At 41.2% G+C, this 18,872-nt stretch overlaps 1 protein-coding gene across 2 annotated transcripts in view; it reads right to left on the bottom strand.

The window, feature by feature from the left end:
• myo10 (myosin X) overlaps positions 1–18,872 on the bottom strand; it is a 167,035-nt gene that overhangs the window by 55,298 nt on the left and 92,865 nt on the right. The window contains exons 5-11 of one of the 2 annotated variants that reach the window (XM_039815523.1): positions 9,441–9,575; positions 8,596–8,720; positions 7,192–7,205; positions 6,260–6,344; positions 5,332–5,435; positions 4,426–4,555; positions 2,144–2,262 (exon numbers count right to left, since the gene is read on the bottom strand). In XM_039815523.1, coding sequence (XP_039671457.1) covers positions 2,144–2,262; positions 4,426–4,555; positions 5,332–5,435; positions 6,260–6,344; positions 7,192–7,205; positions 8,596–8,720; positions 9,441–9,575 — 712 coding nt within the window. Of the gene's footprint in view, positions 1–2,143; positions 2,266–4,425; positions 4,556–5,331; positions 5,436–6,259; positions 6,345–7,191; positions 7,206–8,595; positions 8,721–9,440; positions 9,576–18,872 lie in introns of both variants that reach the window. The other variant, XM_039815522.1, reaches the window with a different exon arrangement.

Genomic DNA, 18,872 nt, shown 5'->3' with positions numbered 1-18,872 from the left:
CTGGTGGAAGGGTAAAGCTTGGGCCAAAGGCGAACCCATTACATTTTAGAGCGGATCCGAAACACGTGATGGATACATAAACTATTTCTCACTTTCGTTGTCATGCGGTCTGGTTTTTCATTGGTTTTTATTTTTTTTTTACCAGAGACAATGCTCATTGACCAAAAGTAAATAAAGCATAGCAGCAAAGGACTATGCGTTTATCTCTTCCACAGAAACCGGTCTGGCACCACTAATGTTTAGTTTACCTCCTGAAAGTCCCTGCTGAATCAGCGACAACACAAAAACAGCCTGCTGGTATTTAACCATGGACCCAGTTCCCTGCAGACTCTGAAGGCTGAACCCACGTCTCCTGCAGCTTCCAGTCGGGACACACCGCAACAACAACAACAACAGCAAGAAGCAGAGAATATCCGGAAAAGCTCAAACAATGCTTTGCTTAGGGTTTGTTTAGTCCGGACTAATTGCACATAAACCAAGCTTTCGTTTATGCTAAAATTAGATTCCTTGCTCTCACTCTCCTTGTTTGTTAAAGTGATTCTGGTCTGCTCAGCTGCTGAATGTTAAGCTGATTAGCAAAGCTAAATATAAAATGTAAAAAAAAAAATGACAAGTTTTAGGACAATATCTAAATTTTTTTTAAGAACTCACACCCTTACCTACAGCTGGAACGGTTAGTCGATCGCCGTAAAATTATTTGACAGCAAGTCTGATAATAAAATGAATAGTTCGTCAAATAAAACTCCTTACATTCCCTGCTTCTAGCTTCTCGAATGTGCTGCTTTTCTTTGTTTTGCATCATTGTTAACTGAATATATTTGGGTTTTGGACATGGATGTTTAATAAGAACTGGATACAGCGTTTGAGGCAGAGCCCTGTTCATTCCTGTGAGAGTTGCTCAGTGGTGCATGAAGCCGAAAAAGTTCCATTTCCACGTATAAAATTACCCGGATGATCGGCGCTGCTTCCCATAGAGACCACCGCCGGCCGAGCCGGCTACTTCCTGTTTAGCGCTCCGCTAACTTGAATGGGGATTAATGGGTTCATTGGCCCGGATAGCTCAGTCGATAGAGCATCAGACTTTAAAATGCTCATATTATGCTCATTTTCAGGTTCATAATTGTGTTTAGAGGTTGTACCAGAATAAGTTTACATGGTTTCATTTTCAAAAAACACCATATTTGTGTCGTACTGCACATTGCTGCAGCTCCTCTTTTCACCCTGTGTGTTGAGCTCTCTGTTTTAGCTACAGAGTGAGGCATCTCACTTCTGTTCCATCTTTTTTGGGAGTCGCACATGCACAGTACCTAGGTAAGGACTACTAGCCAGTCAGAAGCAGAGTATGAGGGCGTGCCCTGACAGTAGCTAGGTAAGGACTACTAGCCAGTCAGAAGCAGAGTATGAGGGCGCCCTGACAGTAGCTAGGTAAGGACTACTACCGTAGAGCAGAGTATGGGCGTGCCACGCTAGCAGCTAGGCGAGCATTATAACGTGTGTTACAAAGTGACCATGTTTGTCTCTGAAGTAAAGGCTGGACTACAGTAGAGCTGTTTGGAGCAGTTTGTGAACAGTGTTTTCTGTTGGAGATGGTAAGTCCCTTTGGGGGGGGGGGGGACTTTGGGGTTTTTTCACTTTGTAAATCCATAACATGCACAAAAAAAGATATATAACAAAATAAAGGAAAAGGGAAAAAGCCAAAAAGCATAATATGAGCACTTTAAATCTGATGGTCCAGGGTTCAAGTCAAGAATAACATTTCATTTTTCTCATTTAAATTATTTAATCATGCAGCTCTTCTAGACTTTCCAAATGTTATCGGACAGAATGGATCGAATTCTCATAGTGAAACAAGTCATTTTACGCGGAGGAGACGTCTATTTCTATGGGCGAAAAAGTATTTTTGGGCCAGATGGCATCATGTGACGGGCCGGGAGTTGTAATTCCAATGTTTTGGCCGCTATGGTCAAATTGCCTTTAAAGCCTGTCGCACTTCCTGGGGGCAGGATATATGCGGTATAAAACGTTTCACTGAATCTCAGCCCAGATTTTGACTGAAAATAGGGTCTATAAACACATTAACGGGTGTGTGAGTAGAAATGTAGATGGTAGTCTGTGGATCTGGAGATCATTAGAGGTGGTTGACCTGTTCCACAGTGAGCGGGGTGCAGATCTCCTCGCCCCTGAGGATCATGGACCGGTGGGTCAGGACCTCGGCCAGCTGATCTGGGTTCAGCCCCAGTAGGTCGGACGTCCGGCTGAGAGCTGCTGATATAAGAAACGCACAAAACTTATCATCAGAGACTTGAGTGACGCTTGGATTGAACATTTACATTTTTAAAACTGCAAGCAAAAGAGGTCTGCAATTCATCTAATTACGCATAGTTGTGCTGATCACATTTATCTTTTTAGCATCATCCTACTTCTCATTCATCCAGATCAGTCCTGTTGCTTATGTCTCCCTGATCGCCTGGCCATTAACCGATAACAGCTGTCTCCATCTGTTCCAAACGTCACCTTTGACTCTTGAATATTAAACACGTTTGCATTTGTTCACTCCGGTGCTAAAGATGGCCTAAAGTGTTACTACTTACACCTTTGTTCCTGAAAAACTACAGTCATAAGCAAGGTCACATGGAATCTGCGGACGCAGAATTTAAACAGAAAATAAATATGAATAAAAACATATTCAGAATGTTAACACACCTCCACCCCAACCAGAAAAAAAGAATTGCTAATTGCTAAATTCTGTGTGCAGATTTTCACGCTGTATCACAGCTGAAAACTGTATATATATAAAAAAAATTTAAAAATCTGTTTGTGTTTGGGTCTATTCATAAGTCACATGACCACTAGAGGTCCTTGACATGTCAACACAAACGCTTTTCTTATCTAACTAGACCTTTAAAACATTGCAGGGAACTGTAAAATATCCTTCAGAAAAACCTCCTTTGGCCAGACATCATTCTCTATTAAAGTCCCATGGTATGAACATTTCACTTTATGAGGTTTTTTAACATGAATTGTAAAAGTTTAGCCTTGGCTTGCAAACAAGTGAAGCATGGCAGTTGGTCAAGGCAATAGCCCCACCGTCCACCTTGCCCCCCCCCTCTCTCCTCCTCAATAGCATTTAAAGCTACAGACACAGAAATGGCATCCTAAGGAAAGCTCATTGTGGGACTGGCTCTAGTGGCTGGAATTCTGCACCAAGGCTGAAGGCAGATAAGGTATTAGGGGACCACTAAGGCCTATATAAAAGAGACTTCAGATACAGTATTAGGGGACCACTAAGGTCTATATAAAAGATACTTCAGATACAGTATTAGGGGACCACTAAGGTCTATATAAAAGAGACTTCAGATACAGTATTAGGGGACCACTAAGGCCTATATAAAAGAGACTTCAGATACAGTATTAGGGGACCACTAAGGTCTATATAAAAGAGACTTCAGATACAGTATTAGGGGACCACTAAGGCCTATATAAAAGAGACTTCAGATATACATACACACACTTACATACATACATACACTTCAGCGGATACATATGTAGTTGTCTTGTATGTTTATGTGCTATATGTATTTTAATTGTGGCAATGTTCAATGTTTGTTTTCATGACATGAAACTAGCAATAGCTATAAATGCTGTGATGCTGTACATTGGACATTTGTTGCACAAATATCTATGTCTAAGCATCTGTCCCTATTCAAATAAACATTTAAAAAAAAACAGTCCCCTAAATTCTGCAGATTTTCATTCTGGATCTCCCCTGAAATCTGTAAATAAAAATCGGTAGATCCCGTTTGAGTCTGGTCATATAGTCACATGACCACTCAAAGTCCTTGTCAGGTTAATGTAAACATGGGTAGATTTAAAAAAATAATAATGCTGTCGTTATTCCTGCAAGTACAGTCTCACCCTGGCAGGAAAATAGAAACACTAAGGTCTAAAGTCAATAACGCAGCATTTCACTATTATTTTAACAGCAAATTAGTAAAATGTGCCTAGGCTTATGCACAGCGCACGCACATTATGCTTGTTACACACACAGGGACGCACAGCAGCATACACACATGCAAAAGATTATAATAAAAAAATTACGTTGCAAATCCGCCATCATAACAGCAATGCTCCAAGGTCCAAACGCGCCTGGCTTTTAAAGGGAATGGGAGATGATCTCTGATTGGTTGATTGCATGTTACGCCCAAAACACACCTATGAATTAATGAAGACACTAAGTACAACCCTTTAGAACCAGGCGCCCGGCGCACGGACCCTTTTTTCCACCGTCAAACTAGCAAAAGTGGATTTGGACACGCCCTAAACGCACCTGCGCCATGCGCCGTGCGCTTAGATCGTTAAAATAGGGCCCTGAAAGTGACAGTGAAAGAAGGTTTGGAAAGTGAGAAAAAAAACTAAGTCTCTGACCTGATTTGGAGGAGACCTGGGCTCCTCCGGCCGTCATGAACTCGATGTTCCCCGCCTGCAGGATCCCGGCCAGGAGGCGCAGGATCTCCCCTATGTTCTCCTCTGTGAACTGCATCGTTCGCATGGCATTCTGGGAAACACAAACACACGGAGAAAAAGCTGATGAAAAACACCGGGTTGCAGCTTCACGTTCTGGGCTCATGCTGAATTCCTCAGCAGCAGATTTTCTTTTTTTTGGGGGGGGGGGGATCCGGACTGAAAAGATCTCTGAAAGCTGCTGTTAATTACAATCTGTCTTCAGCAGCTGATTCGTCTTTTGGGATGTTTTGGAGGTTTGAAATGACTTGAAGTTACGTTCCTGCTGGTTTGGGTTTTGACAGCAGTGCTTTCACTTTTCAGTCTCACTGGGATCAAATATTCAGAGAGTTCCCATACATAAATATATGCAGATGTATGTGGGACATGGCAAATATATGTGTAGTTTGCATAATTAAATGCATGTGAATTTATCCTTTAAAACATTTTAAAGTTGACAAAATGAAATGATCTTGGGATACAATACATAACGTTCTAGTACATAATAATAATATAAAAAAAAAAAAAAATACAAGTCCACAAACTTCATTTTTGACATTTCATAAACAAGTTGAAAATGTAATGTGTAATAGGTGCACCCTTTTCTGTGAACTGGCAGCTTTTGTTTTATTCTGTCATGTCTTTCCATTTGTTTGTTTTTTGTGTTGCGCAAAAAGAAAAGATTTCATAAAATAAATCTCTAAAGAAAGTAACCCCAGGATTTAGAGGTCTTATAGCCTTATACTCTCAGCCTTAACTGTGTGAGTGTAGTGTGTGCGTGTATGAATAAAGGTGGATGTTTAGTGATGAAGCCAGTTGTGTCCTTCGTACCAGAACGTCCTGAAAGGTGCCGTGGTCGTTGATCGTCTTGTCAGCGAGGCAGCTGGACTGTCTCAGGTAATGGTAGCTGTCAGGCTGGCTCAACCCAAAAGCCTCTGCAACACACACACACACACACACACACACACACACACACACACACACACACACACACACACACACACACACACACACACACACACACACCAACACACACAGTTTAACCATTTATTTATGTCCACACAAAGAACATGGTACAGGGACACAAATAATACAGATGCAGTACAATACATACACAAAGTCATGGACCAGCGGCATACAGCAGGTCTTCACAATATCACTTAATAAGCACAATACTCACTTCTTAAGGGTATAAGCAGCAACGTCTCCGCCATGTGTGGCAGCTGCCAATAATTACAGATATGGCACAGTAGTTTGCAAGCTGTTTAGCCCTCTTTTTGGCCATTCCCCACATACACACACACACACACACACACACACACATAGGTTTGTGGCACTATCATTGTGGGGACCCATCATTGACATAATGCATTCCCTAGCCCTTTACCCTAACCTTAACCATCACAACTAAATGCCTAACCTTAACCCTTACCCTAACCTTAACCATAACCTAATTCTATCCCTAATCCTACAACCAAGTCTTAACCCTCAAACAGCCCTTTAAACTTGTGGGGTCCAGCATTATGGCCCCACAAAGCTGTCGGGACCCCACAAGTATAGTTAACACACACACACACACACACACACACACACACACACACACACACACACACACACACACACACACACACACACACACACACACAATACCCTGAGATTTTAATACAACAAACTGATTCAATACTTTGTTTGGGGACCTTTGGGTTTGATAAAAATGCAAATGAACACTAAACAGCTTTTGTATATGATTAACCTTTACCTCTCTGCTGCGTGTTGGTTCCTGCTAACAGGGCATAGAAGATGTGGTAGTTTCTCTCCCCTGGGTTCTGTCGGACTACTCGGTTCTGCAGGGAAAGAGAAGCACTGTAAGGCACTCATACAGAATTAACATCAACAAACAAAGTGGTGTTTCATGTGCTAAAAATTTCTATTTTGCTCAAATGCAGAGCTCAACCCACCACCCCACTCCCCCCCCAAAAGTTGAACCCATTGTTACGCCCTTGTTGAAATGTGTCAAATATTTGTAGTTTCATCCTTCACTGAGAACTTGATGGTCACTCAAACAGCTCTTGCAGCATCACCCACTTCTATTCTGCGTTGCTTCTTTGTTGTCACCTCCAAACATTACCGTCTTTAGTCATCGTAGAGTCTTTTACCAACTCCTACATTAGGCCAATGAGGTGGGACTCGGGAAGAACTTGCTTGGACCGCGTGTTCTGCATGCCAATAATCAATGTCCACAATCTGTCTGCATTTCGGTGCTGTGACCCATTTCTTTTCTTTTGCACACTAATCTAACAATGACACGCAAACCTGACAAGATGAAAAGCTGTCTGCTTTTCCCCCCTAGCCACACACCTGTGTATCCCTGGCTGTTAATTACCTTTATGCCTCCCCAAAGGCAATGTTCCACCCAGTGCTCAAACATAAAACTGCAGATTAATTAGCGTAACCAACGTGGTATATGTGTTTGGAACATACATACAGACAGATCAGAGGAGTATTATGACGCATTAGTGGTTTGAGAAGTGTTTGCGGAGGTTTTAATATTTTAATTGTACACCATGAAGTTGTCACGATTGAGCGCTGCTCTTGGTGAAGGATGAAACTACAGAAAGTTTGATGATAGATTTAAATGGAAAGTCACTTTAAATGCAAATTTGCAGATTTGGTAGCACAAAGGACACTCACCTTTTCCAAGAGGTCTGTGGTCAGAAAAGTGTCAGTCAAGGCACTTAACAGTTGGAGAATGCATGACTCAACGCTTAACAGCTGAACGAGCTAGTTAGCTATCGTGCTGCAGGTGAACACCAAAGTTATACATGGTTAAAAATAAGGCGGCACAATATATTGTTTTAACTTGGGCAATAAACATGTCGCGAAAGACATTTTTTGTCTAATAGTTGAAAGAAAATATCAGTAGAAAACTGCACTTTAATATGTAACCGTCATGCTTAGTGCTGCCTTTTATGTTCAATTCAATGTTCAATTTGTTCAGTAAAATAATGTTGATAATAATTTTTTGGCCTTTTTTTTTTATTCAACAAGCAATTTGTTGTATTTTAGCAGAATACTGAAAGCAGCAGAAATGCAAAGCTGAGTACACTTTAATATCTGTTTATTTATCGCACGTAACATCGTAATCGCAATATTCAACAACGTTATCGCATATTGCATATTTTCCTCAAATTGTGCAGCCCTAGAACACAGTAATTTTCATTTTCATGAGCAGACAAATAACAGGTGGAAATGGATTGAGCTTTTTATGAGTCATACTATCAAAAACCTAGCCTGGATGCCAGCCGAACTTAGCCCCGCCCACAACATTTGAGGTTGGGAACTTCGGTCTGGACATGATTCTTTGTGGAGCGATTAGTTGCTCCAACCAGAGCTGTTCGGACCAATCAAATTGTCAGGGCGGGCTTTATACGATGATGGACAGATAATCAACGTAATCAACCACGTCACCAAAGAGCGCTTAGGTTGAACCGCGATCACGGCATTTGTCGATCGGAAAGATGTTTTTGCTGTCCTTCCTACGGGATTCAGCAAAAGTTCAGCATACGCTCAACATACGTCACATACTCCGTTGCTCGGATTGGTTGGTAGGTTTATCCGTTGCTCTGATTGGTTGTAGGTCTATCCAATTGAGTGCAGAGGCATTTTCTTTCCTGGTTCGGTTGAAACACGCCCCATAATAACAGCCCAATGGAGCAGCATCAGACTCATACTCTGACTAGAATCTGAGTATGACAACGTTTTTCTATCAAAAACCATCAAGCGGCCAAATGCAGTTTACTTCTTACTGTCACAGTTGTTCCAATTAGTTTGATCATGACAATTTTGATAAAAAAAGCAGCAAAATATTGGAGTCACACTTTGTGTTTGCCCTCTGCACTGACCAGCTATCCTTCCCCGCCTGTGATCCGGTGATAAAGGATTGGGCAGCGGGTCTTTCATGTCGCCCTGCATATCTTTACCCTTTTAACAGCAGCTTTGCCAGCCCCTTCAAGTACTTCCTTCCTGTATATTGAGCCCGGGGAAGGAAATGGTAGTGGCTGCCACTTAACACCGGAGCAGGTTTTCAAAGGATACAGTCAACAATTCGGCCTCCCTGGATGTTGCCCTTCTGGCTGAAATGCAGCTGGACAAACTTCCCAAAGCGGCTCGAGTTGTTGTTGTAGATGGTCTTGGCGTTTCCAAAGGCCTCCATGATGGGACTGTGGAGTAGAGACGCAGTATGATCATAAACCAGGTGGCAAACTCTGGAAATTATCTAGAAATTAAACTGTTATAGAAATAGTTGAAAATAGTTAAGCTAGGGCTGGGCAACATATCCATATTATATCGACATCGATATATTTAGACAATTTAGAAATCTGGTTTTAAACCTGCAAACGTCTACTTGTAACTGCTTTACATAGTTGTACTTTCTTTTGCATCCTTATTATCCTTATTTATTTATCAAATCATTTTCCAATTCAGAATGTTTTATTTCCTTTCTGTATTTCTTATGATTGTTTTTCCCTGTGTTGTTCTGTTTTTGTCACGATGACATTGAAAATGAGGGACCCCCCTCAATGATCTCTCAAGGATAAATAAAGGTTGAATGAAAGAATGAATGAATGAATATGAGACTAGATATCCTCTTAAATTTTGGATATTGTATAACATTGTCTTTTCCTGGTTTTAAAAGGCTGCATTACAGTAATGTCATTTTCTGAACTTACCAGACTTACCAGCTGTTCTATTATTTGCCTTTACCCACTTAGTCATTGTAACCACATTATTGGTGATTATTTATCACAACTGTCATTGTGTTAATACTTGTTGTGAACGCACCAATAGTTAACCCTACAACATCGCCTCAATATCGACATTGATGGATTTGATCAATATTCCATATCGCCCACCTCTAAGTAAAGCATGAATAAGATTACCTGCTCTCCAGCAGCGCCTCCTCCACATGGGACGTCCTGTCTCTGGACGATACCTCCAGGGAATGCTGGCTCATGGCCGACAGGAACTTCAGGATCAGCTTGGTGCTTTCTGTTTTCCCAGCACCGCTCTCTCCACTGACGGGGGAACAAAACACACGAGTCGTAAGGCTACTAATTTTTTTAAAAGGGCCCTTTAGCAATGCACTAGCCGTCTTGTAAAGACAAGCAAGAGAAACAGGATTTCCCTACAGGGTTAACGGAGATACCTGCATTCGTGTGGTGTCAGAATAATTGGGAAAATGAGTTTTGAAAATGAGTTTTTGAAAATGAGTTTTGAATAATTCACACCAATCGGAACTCTGAAAACATGGCTAAAACTTTGGTGCACAACTTGCCAATTTATCATCATATTCCGCAGAAACATGGCAGACAAAATTAAATGTTGGGTTGATGGTAAGCAAAACTTTTGTATTAATTCACATACTTACTCACATACTATATACATTTTTTGCTCACCTGTAATTTGTAATATGGTATGAGGTTGTAAACGTTAGCTGCTGTCCACGTAACGTAACCTATTTAGAAGTTAGAAGTTATTTATCAGCATTAACCCTGATAACATGTCAGGTAAATACTGGAAACAGCTATGGATACTCTGAGGGATTAAATGCAACACATCTTCTTTTTAGCGTCTACGTTAGGGCTGTGCAATTAATCAAATTTTAATGGCGATTACAACTTCGACTCCTAGCATTCACAAAAAACAATGCAGTCGAGAAAAAATTACTTTGAACATTACATTTTGCAACTAAACTCTTATTTTGCCTTGTGTTCTGAAGGGGAATTCAAGGGACATTTTGCAGTTCACGGTGTTTTCACTGTTGATTTGTTTCACTGTTTTTTAAGTGTTAAATAGTTCTGTTTTCAGTATTGACCAAAAGAATGGTGATTTTGATTTTTTTCCAAAATCGAGCAGCCCAAGTCCACGTTGTTTCCACATTAAAACTTAAAGCTCATGAACACAGGAAAGTCGAAAGAACAACTTCCCAACTCAGGAAACGGGACCATCTGAAAAAAGATCCGCAATATAATTATTCCTTTTTTCTATATTTGTTGTCCTTGTTATTATGGATGTAACCATGCAGCAGTAGGTAATATAACCCAAGTTAAAATGGTTAAAACATGTTTCAAATGTTTTAGGATGTATCCTGCTGCAAAAAATAAAGTTATAGAGGCTCAAGAGTGCTTGAGCAGTAAAAACATTATATACTTTTACATTTGGTCTTCAGCATCCTGATCGGAACAGAGAAAATGTGCCATGAGTCTGTTCTCATTTAGTCCAAACATCAGAAAACGGTGTGTCTTAATTTAAGTCAAGTCTTTCTGTCTTTGCTGCAGTCACGCTTACTCACAACAAATTAGGTCAGACGGGACTAAACTGACTCATGACTGAACCACACAGATGTCATTTTCACACATGAAGGCAATGGCATCATGGGAAACATTCAGGGTAAATATTCCAAAACTTAACCACTAGATGGCGCACTGGACACTGATAATTAGACATTAGATATGCAGGATGCAACAACACCCCAACATGAAGATCAGTATGATGGGAGTGACTGATTGAAGAGTGAACGGAAACATGCAGTTCATATTCTTGATTTCACTTCTGACATTTTAATGGATCACATAGGTAAGACACATCGGTGATGGAGCCAAACCATCAGGATCATAGTCGACAGTCCTGTATAGTAACTAAAGCTTAGATCGGGCCCAAAAAATCAAGCCCGACCCTACCCGAGCCCGTGCACGTTGTGTCCGAGCCCGGCCCGACACATTAACTGTAATTACGGGCCCGAGCCTGATTTAAACCAGACAATTTTTTAATACGTGGGCCGTTATAACTGATGTTCTCAACTACAATTCCGAGTTGTTTGAACTACAGAAATCTGTTTAGAATTATCTTAATGAATAATGCAACAAGGACGAAGCATGTAAACTGTGTTATTTGTTTATTCAGAATAGAATGGATCGCAAATGGATCCGAATGAAGAAACGTACAAAAATAAACTTGACCCCACAGCTCCCTCAGCCGAATAGTGTTGGTAACAGATCAAGGCAGCAACATAATCAAAGCCCTGGAACCATATAGGAGACTTTCTTGTCTCTATCACCTAATTGATACTGTCCTTCGCCACGGTCTGCATGCCGACGCACTGGCCGACAACGCGCCGGATAGGGCCTATAGGAGAGACCACATCTGAAACAATCTGGCCTGGTTGCGCAATTATCGAAGACAGTGCTACAGATGGGGGGGGGACACGATTTAGCACAGTTTACCTCACACTCAAGTCAGTGCAGGACATATACCCAGAGCTACGGGAGAAGCTGGAGAGGCATAGCTCTCTCCCCACCTAATTGGGCTAATAAAGTAATGATTAAAAAAACACAAATGCTTGATCAAGGGCCCGGCCCGAGGATAGTGGTGGGAAATATTGGCACCGACCTGGCACACGGGCTCGGGCAGAGACTCTAAACTCTAATAGTAACACCATGATGTATCATTGTACTGACATTGATTGTATCATTCAGGGTTTTGGCTGCATGCATTATAAACTCTCCACTACGCAGAGCTGGCATCTAAAACAGCTCCTCTCCATTCACTGCGCTGATCACGAAGATTTTGCATGTCAAACTACGTGATTTCATCAGCCTGTAATCATCGCTGCCGTCCAGCGTCACTCTCATCCCACTGGAGGCTGTGTTTACACACCAACAGACTGCATTGGAGACATTTTTCCATTCATTATTATGTGATGCAGGATCTGGCAGCAGAGCGGCATGGATTCTGGGTCTGGGTCTCTTGTTGTTGCCATGTTTGTAGTTTGAGTTATGACGTATCTGGAACTTTCTTTCCATCTTCATTGTTTTCTTTCTACAAGCCAAATAGTGTTGAGGAGATTTAGAACTTCAAATCTGCAAACCTCCATATTAAAGGAACAGACTGCTAAATGAACCCAATGCAATATCACATCGGAACCAAGTATCAATCAATTTTACATTAACTCTGCCTCTTTAAAATGGATTTACACCTACGACTACCTTACCATGTCCAGATAATGTAACTCTGACAACAACAGCACAACAACAGACCGGGAACTGAATGGAAGTCAGGAAAATACATAGAACCTCTAAAACCCTTCTGCACGTTTTGGTAAATGGTCACAAGTGATGTGAAGTTTGAGTTTGAGAGTGCAGGCACTCGTTTTAAAATCCTCTTCATGGCATCTCAAATGTTACACCAGTGTTGGTTTTCACGTCTGTAAACATTTTATGACAGTAGGTGTGATTCATTTTAGGGAACGAAACTCGTCATTTGGATAATGGCTGGGTGGCTCCCCATGCCGTGGGGCAAACACAGTGAGGCGTTTTCACAGCTCAAGTACAGTAAACTGAAATATGAATACTGAGGCTGCTTCTCCTGCTGCATAGAAAGTCATGTTTTTTTGTTTTGTTTTAAGTCTGCTTGCAATAAAGCAATAAAGGGTTACACTTTACTTGAAGGTATCTACATAAGAGTGACATGACACTGTCGTGAACGTGCCATAAACATTATAAACAAGTCATGAACGTTCATGACGTAACGCTTGTGTCATTCGGTTTTTGTCATCACAAGTTTGGTTAGGGTTAGAGTTAGGAATAGAGTTCATGTGTTCATGACAGTGTCATGTCACTCTCATGTAGATACCTTCAAGTAAATTGTTACCGAATAAAGTTTGGTTCCCAAAACTTTTCCTGCATGGCCCCCCTTTAAAGAAGATGTCAATATAGTACAGCCTATTCAATGTGAACATATGTTTCCAGAGTTTTTCCTGCATAGAGGAATTTTTGGCACCCCCCAAAAGAAGTTTCGGACAGACCCAAAGGAAAATCACCCGCGCCAAAATTATAAGAATTGAGAATAAAAATAGCAATTCAAATCCTCTCTAAATGTATGTTTAAGAGCAATTTACCAAACAACTGTTGAACCGTTGAACAAGCAGAACATAAACCGCCCAGAGTCTGGCTGTATGGGACTCTCTGTACAGGATTTATTCCTCATTTCATTTTTTTAACCAGTTTTGTTAATTGGGGTTGTTTTTACTCAAGCATGATAGACATTTTTGTTTATCCAATTGTCAGAAATAACAGGCAAATGCATGGATTTCTGTCAAATAAGGTAACACAGACTCATGGCCTTTACTGTACGCGGACCGGTGATGCCAACTGCTGTGCGTAGTCCCCCCTCCACCCCTCCCAAAGGCCCATTCTGAGCCAGGAAAAACTGCTTTCGCATGTTAATAAAGCCCCTTTGAATTGAATTGGGATAAGTTGTTTCTTTGTGAAGAGGCAAGATATATGTAGAGAGAGGTGCGCGACAAACATCTATTTTACCGCGAAGTGATGGTCAATGGGAGATTATTAGTCCAGTTAGACTCCTTAAATCATAATTTTAAATTCTGGTCACCACTACGTATCTTCTTGTCTTTATTTTGGTTGTTGTGGTGTTTGGTGTGGCACAGTGGCATTTTAATGTGTCACCATTGGCTTTTAAGACTTACTTCTAAATCGTACTGCTATGTTTCTTTAGAGAATCAATTCACCTAAAATATACATACTGTAATTGATAGTTCATATTAACTGCTAGTAATTATTTATTCGTGAGAAACAGCAAGTTTCTCACAAATAAACTTCTTCTATAACCTTCTACTTTAAAACTATTGGTCATTTCTTTCCATTTGATGTGCCCTGCAACCAGAAATGAGCCCAGTTGGGTTTGAAATTGATATATGTGTAATTGGTAGTGAAAATGTGATGCAAACTGCATGTGAAAGGGAAGAAATGCACACACACACACACAGTCAAGGTGGGGGAGCTCTAGAAATACAGTCAACCTCATTTATCCTCATCACGTGTCTTTGGGACAGCGCTTTATGCAGCGCTGCTTGCTTTAGCTGCATGTGCTATATAAATAAACTTGAACTTGAACGTCATGCATCAGCCGCGTAGCACGATGGGCCGTATCCCCAGAGTCAGTGGCACATTCCTGACGGACAGAAAACAGGACTGCAGATAATGTCAACTCTCGGGGTGTCTGGCTGACACTCGAGACGTGACCGAGGCGCACATGTGGACAGATGTTCTGACAGGACGGCTGCTTGAGATAACCCCCCATGGGAAAATGGGAAGTCAGAGATAAGGTTTGGGTCGTTAGCTTCTTTGAAAGCTGCTGTTTGTAGCATGTTCAAAACATCAACATGTCCCTGTCGCTTTAATTAGGAAACCTTGGAATAATTATCATCAACGGCCGAGAACATGGAGGGAAATTATTGGTGCATTAGCTTTTACATCACAAACACAACTACCGATCTCGCCAGTGGCTCTCTCTCCCACAGCGGGTCAAACTTTCTTAAAGGGATTGGATCTCACTTTAAAGGGCTTGGTTTGTGTAACTCATTTAAATAGCTTAGACTATAGCGATGGCCAAATCTGAAAGGACCTGCAGAATGTAACTCATTTAAAAGACCTGTGGCAGCATGCCGACTTATCCAAACTAGGACACATGTGCGCACACACACACACACACACACACACACACACACACACACACACACACACACACACACACACACACACACACACACACAGATAAAAAGCAGCACCCTGCCTTTGTACTAATCCCTGGCTCTCCACATGCTGTTGCCACCCAAGGTACCCCCCCACCCCCACCCCTCCCCCCTTCCCACAGGCAGGAAGGAGGGAGTCTTCAGCCCTGCGACTGAGCGTGTTGGACAAACTGCCTCCGCGGCTCTGGACCTCACCCAGGCCTTTTGTACCGAGGAGCAAAGCTGCAGACTCTGTTAGAGAGTACAAGAGTTTCTGAGCGGGGAGGAGAAACTGAGACCAAATGGGAAATGCAATGAGAGAAAAAAAAAAAAAAAAAAAAAAAAAAAACTGCTACATGTCATTTAATCTGGTGTCGAGTCTCCTAAAGAGCTGAGAACTTTTATATTGGAAAAAAGGTGAACTGATCTCATCAAGCTACATGCCTTTCTAAAGACAATTTAAAGATTAGGATTGAGTTACTTGTTAAGATGGACTGGAATGCGCATCTAGACTCTGCATGCTACACTGCCAGAATATTAAAACTTAACAAGTCAATTAGTCCCACATTCAAAACACTTTTTGGCCACATTAGCAGACTGATTCTGGAGAAGTTGTTCTGTCAGTTTAACACTTTCAGATCCAGAGCGAACATCTCAATAACTGCTGGATGAATCGAGTCATCAACAGATCCAACACTTGACACAAATTCCTGTCTGCCCCAGCTGTACCTTTAGACAAATGCAGGGTAAATCCAGACAGCTAGCTAGACTATCTGTCCAATCTGAGTTTTCCTTTTGCACAACTAAAACAACCTTTGAACGTACACACGTTCCACCAAAACAAGTTCCTTCCAGAGGCTATTTTGCAGAGGCACCGTTATTGCGTCCGGTGCTTAGCGCTGCCCAAGATGATTGTGATTGGTTTAAAGAAATGCCAATAAACCAGAACACGTTTTTCTCCCATCCAGGAATGCTGTGTGGACTAGCCAGACCTTCCTCTGCATCACTGCGGAGGAAGGTCTGGCTATGCGAGACTACCAACATGCTAACGTAAAGTGGTAGGGTTGCACCAATCAGATCTGATATCAGATATCGGGCCCATACTGATTCAGATATCTGGATCAAGTAGCAGTGACGATGGGGCCAAACTATTGAATTCAATTCTAGGTTTACATGCTTATTACCGGAATAATAATTCCTGTTTAAGTTTGGACCAATTTGTTGCTGCATTTTAAAAGGTTTACACTTGAATTTGAATTCATGTTATTTGTTGCTGGTGTGTTGATCAAGCCTGATGTTGCCTTACACATAACAGAATGATCCCAGTCACTTCCACACAGTGAGGCATACAGCTTATCAAGTTAACACTGGTATTAAATTGCTACAGGTATCGGTATCGGAACTCATCAGAAAGTCTGATGATTCCTATAAAATGGTAAGAATCTTGGATGTGAGCGATGGAGCCAGGACTTTAAATTGACACGCGCCAAATGCGGGTGAAAATTAACTTTGGATGGGTAACATTAGAAAGTTACTAGCCAATTTAGCTGGTGCTGAAAGAAGCAAATAACACCATGTCTGTTTGAATCGGCCGGCTGCAGAAACGACTTGACAGATTACCTGATTAGTCTGTTATCCGCTAAAGAAATTTGGGCAGTTGTGTGTGTGTTTGGCTTGGAATCATAATCTTTATCTGGCCGCACTGCTTGTAGTACTTATCCTACATTTGCCATGAACACTTATGTTGTGACGTGTCGTATAACCGTCAGCACTCGCCTAGCGTGCGGTATCGATTACGAGCTACGCTGAAAGGGAGAAGACGAACCGTAAAGTTAGTTAGGAAAAAAACAAACTCTAAAAAATTTAATTGGCTGGTAACTTTTAAAATCTACTAGCCGTGTTGGCTGGTGATCAAAGAAGTTAATTTAAAGCCCAGGACGGGGCTGTACAGGTTGTTGTACATCTACTTACTGAAATACATTTCCTGATTTTTACGATCATTGGGGAAGAAAATCAAGTTAACTGTAGACTATAAAACTGTACTTTCAAAGTGTAAGCTAAAAAAAAAAAGCCCTGAGTTTGTTTGTTCAGTCCAACACACCATGAGAATCCAATGTGACCTCATGAACAAAGAAAACACCAACTACTTTACTTGTAGGCACTGAGACTCATGAATGCCTTTAATTCATGCCAGGCAATAAAAGACACAAAAAACAAATACCGACGGTAGTCACAAACCAAGAGAAGTTGAGCTTTAAATAACTGCTCCTCTCATGTTACACCGAAAACAAACACGGTTTGTTTCCTTCCCATCATGCTCTCCTCCTTTTGCTGTGATGCATTCCTACCTTTGGTCACAGTCCAAATTATTAACCTGACTCAAATCACAAGACGACACAGACAAAGCCTGCCAAATCCCCAGAGCCCACCGCTCAGGTATGTTTTCGCAGGGCTTTGCGGAGGGGGAGGGGGGGTTTGACCCTGAGATGCCGAAGTAATTAACGAGGCTGGAGAGTCGAGAAATTACCCTCACACCCTCCTCTGGGGTCAGGAGGTCAAGGACAAACGGCTGGGTCCAGGGCTGTTGGCTGTGCAGGATAACACCCTTAAAGCTTTGTAATGTAATCAAATCCGGACTGTTTTGGACACAACGGCAGCCAGTCAAAACGAGATCAATCCTAAAATCTTCATTTTTGTAAAATGTATAAGTCTCCCAGTGTTATATAATTGGGATTGGGGCATCGAGAACCAGATCCAACTTCGGATCGTTTAAAAAATTACGATCCCAATGGAGTCGTTCTTTTAATGGAATCATTTGGAAAATTTGGTTTTGAATCCAATCATCAGTTCCAAATTCAACACGAGCAAGATTGGGTTACCGTAGCGGCCGTACCATACTTTCAGGCGCTTGTTGTGTTGCAGCCATGGAATTTTCCTCTTAACTGTGAAATAAGCATGTGACCCGTTTAAACTCCACCCCTCAAAGAAACGGAATCGAAAGGAAGAATTGGACTTGGGATCACAAGTGTTAAAATCAAAACAATGCCCAACCCTATTTATAATGCACTAGAACTTTTCTACAACCAAGTAGCAGCGAGTCAATTTGAAATATATATATATATATATATATATATATATATATATATATATATATATATATATAAAAGAAATAGAAACTAGGGCTGAGTATCAAACCTCAAAACTGTTATTGGTACAGACCAACAACTGCCAAGAACTGAAAACTGGCATTGACTGTCTGTTTAGAGATCGGTTGTGGGAATTACGGCTGAAAAAGCTGGATCTTAAGTCTTTGTTCCTTTGCAGCTCATCGTTTTTTTTTTTTTCTTCTTCTTTTTTCTTAAGGGGTTTTTCTGCAAAATAATCACGGGGATAATGATAGGGTAAGATTTGGATCAGATTCAAACTTAGACATTCCACCGATATTTTATTTTGCATGTGTGGACGAGGTTTGGCAGCACTAAATTACTTATGGTAGGGTTAGGGGTTTGGGTTTAGGGGTTAGGTTTAGGGGTTTGGGTTCAGGGTAACTGATGGGTGCAGATACGGGTGCTAAGAATTGTTCTGGTGTTACACCTAAAAGGAGGGGAAGGAGGGACAACATAGAAAAATGTGAGGGAATTAATTCACGTTTGCTTAATCACAGTAGTCCCCAAGAGTTGACTGTAATGAATAATATACATAAATATATTAAAAGACATGGAAAAAAAGAAGGTTAGGGTAATATCCTTCTGCTTACTACTTTGAATTTACCCTCTGTATGAAA

The sequence above is a fragment of the Perca fluviatilis genome, chromosome 11, assembly GCF_010015445.1.
Source record: "Perca fluviatilis chromosome 11, GENO_Pfluv_1.0, whole genome shotgun sequence".
NCBI lineage: Eukaryota > Metazoa > Chordata > Actinopteri > Perciformes > Percidae > Perca > Perca fluviatilis.
The sequence above is the reverse complement of the archived record's forward strand: the minus strand, read 5'-3'. Positions and strand labels throughout refer to the sequence as shown.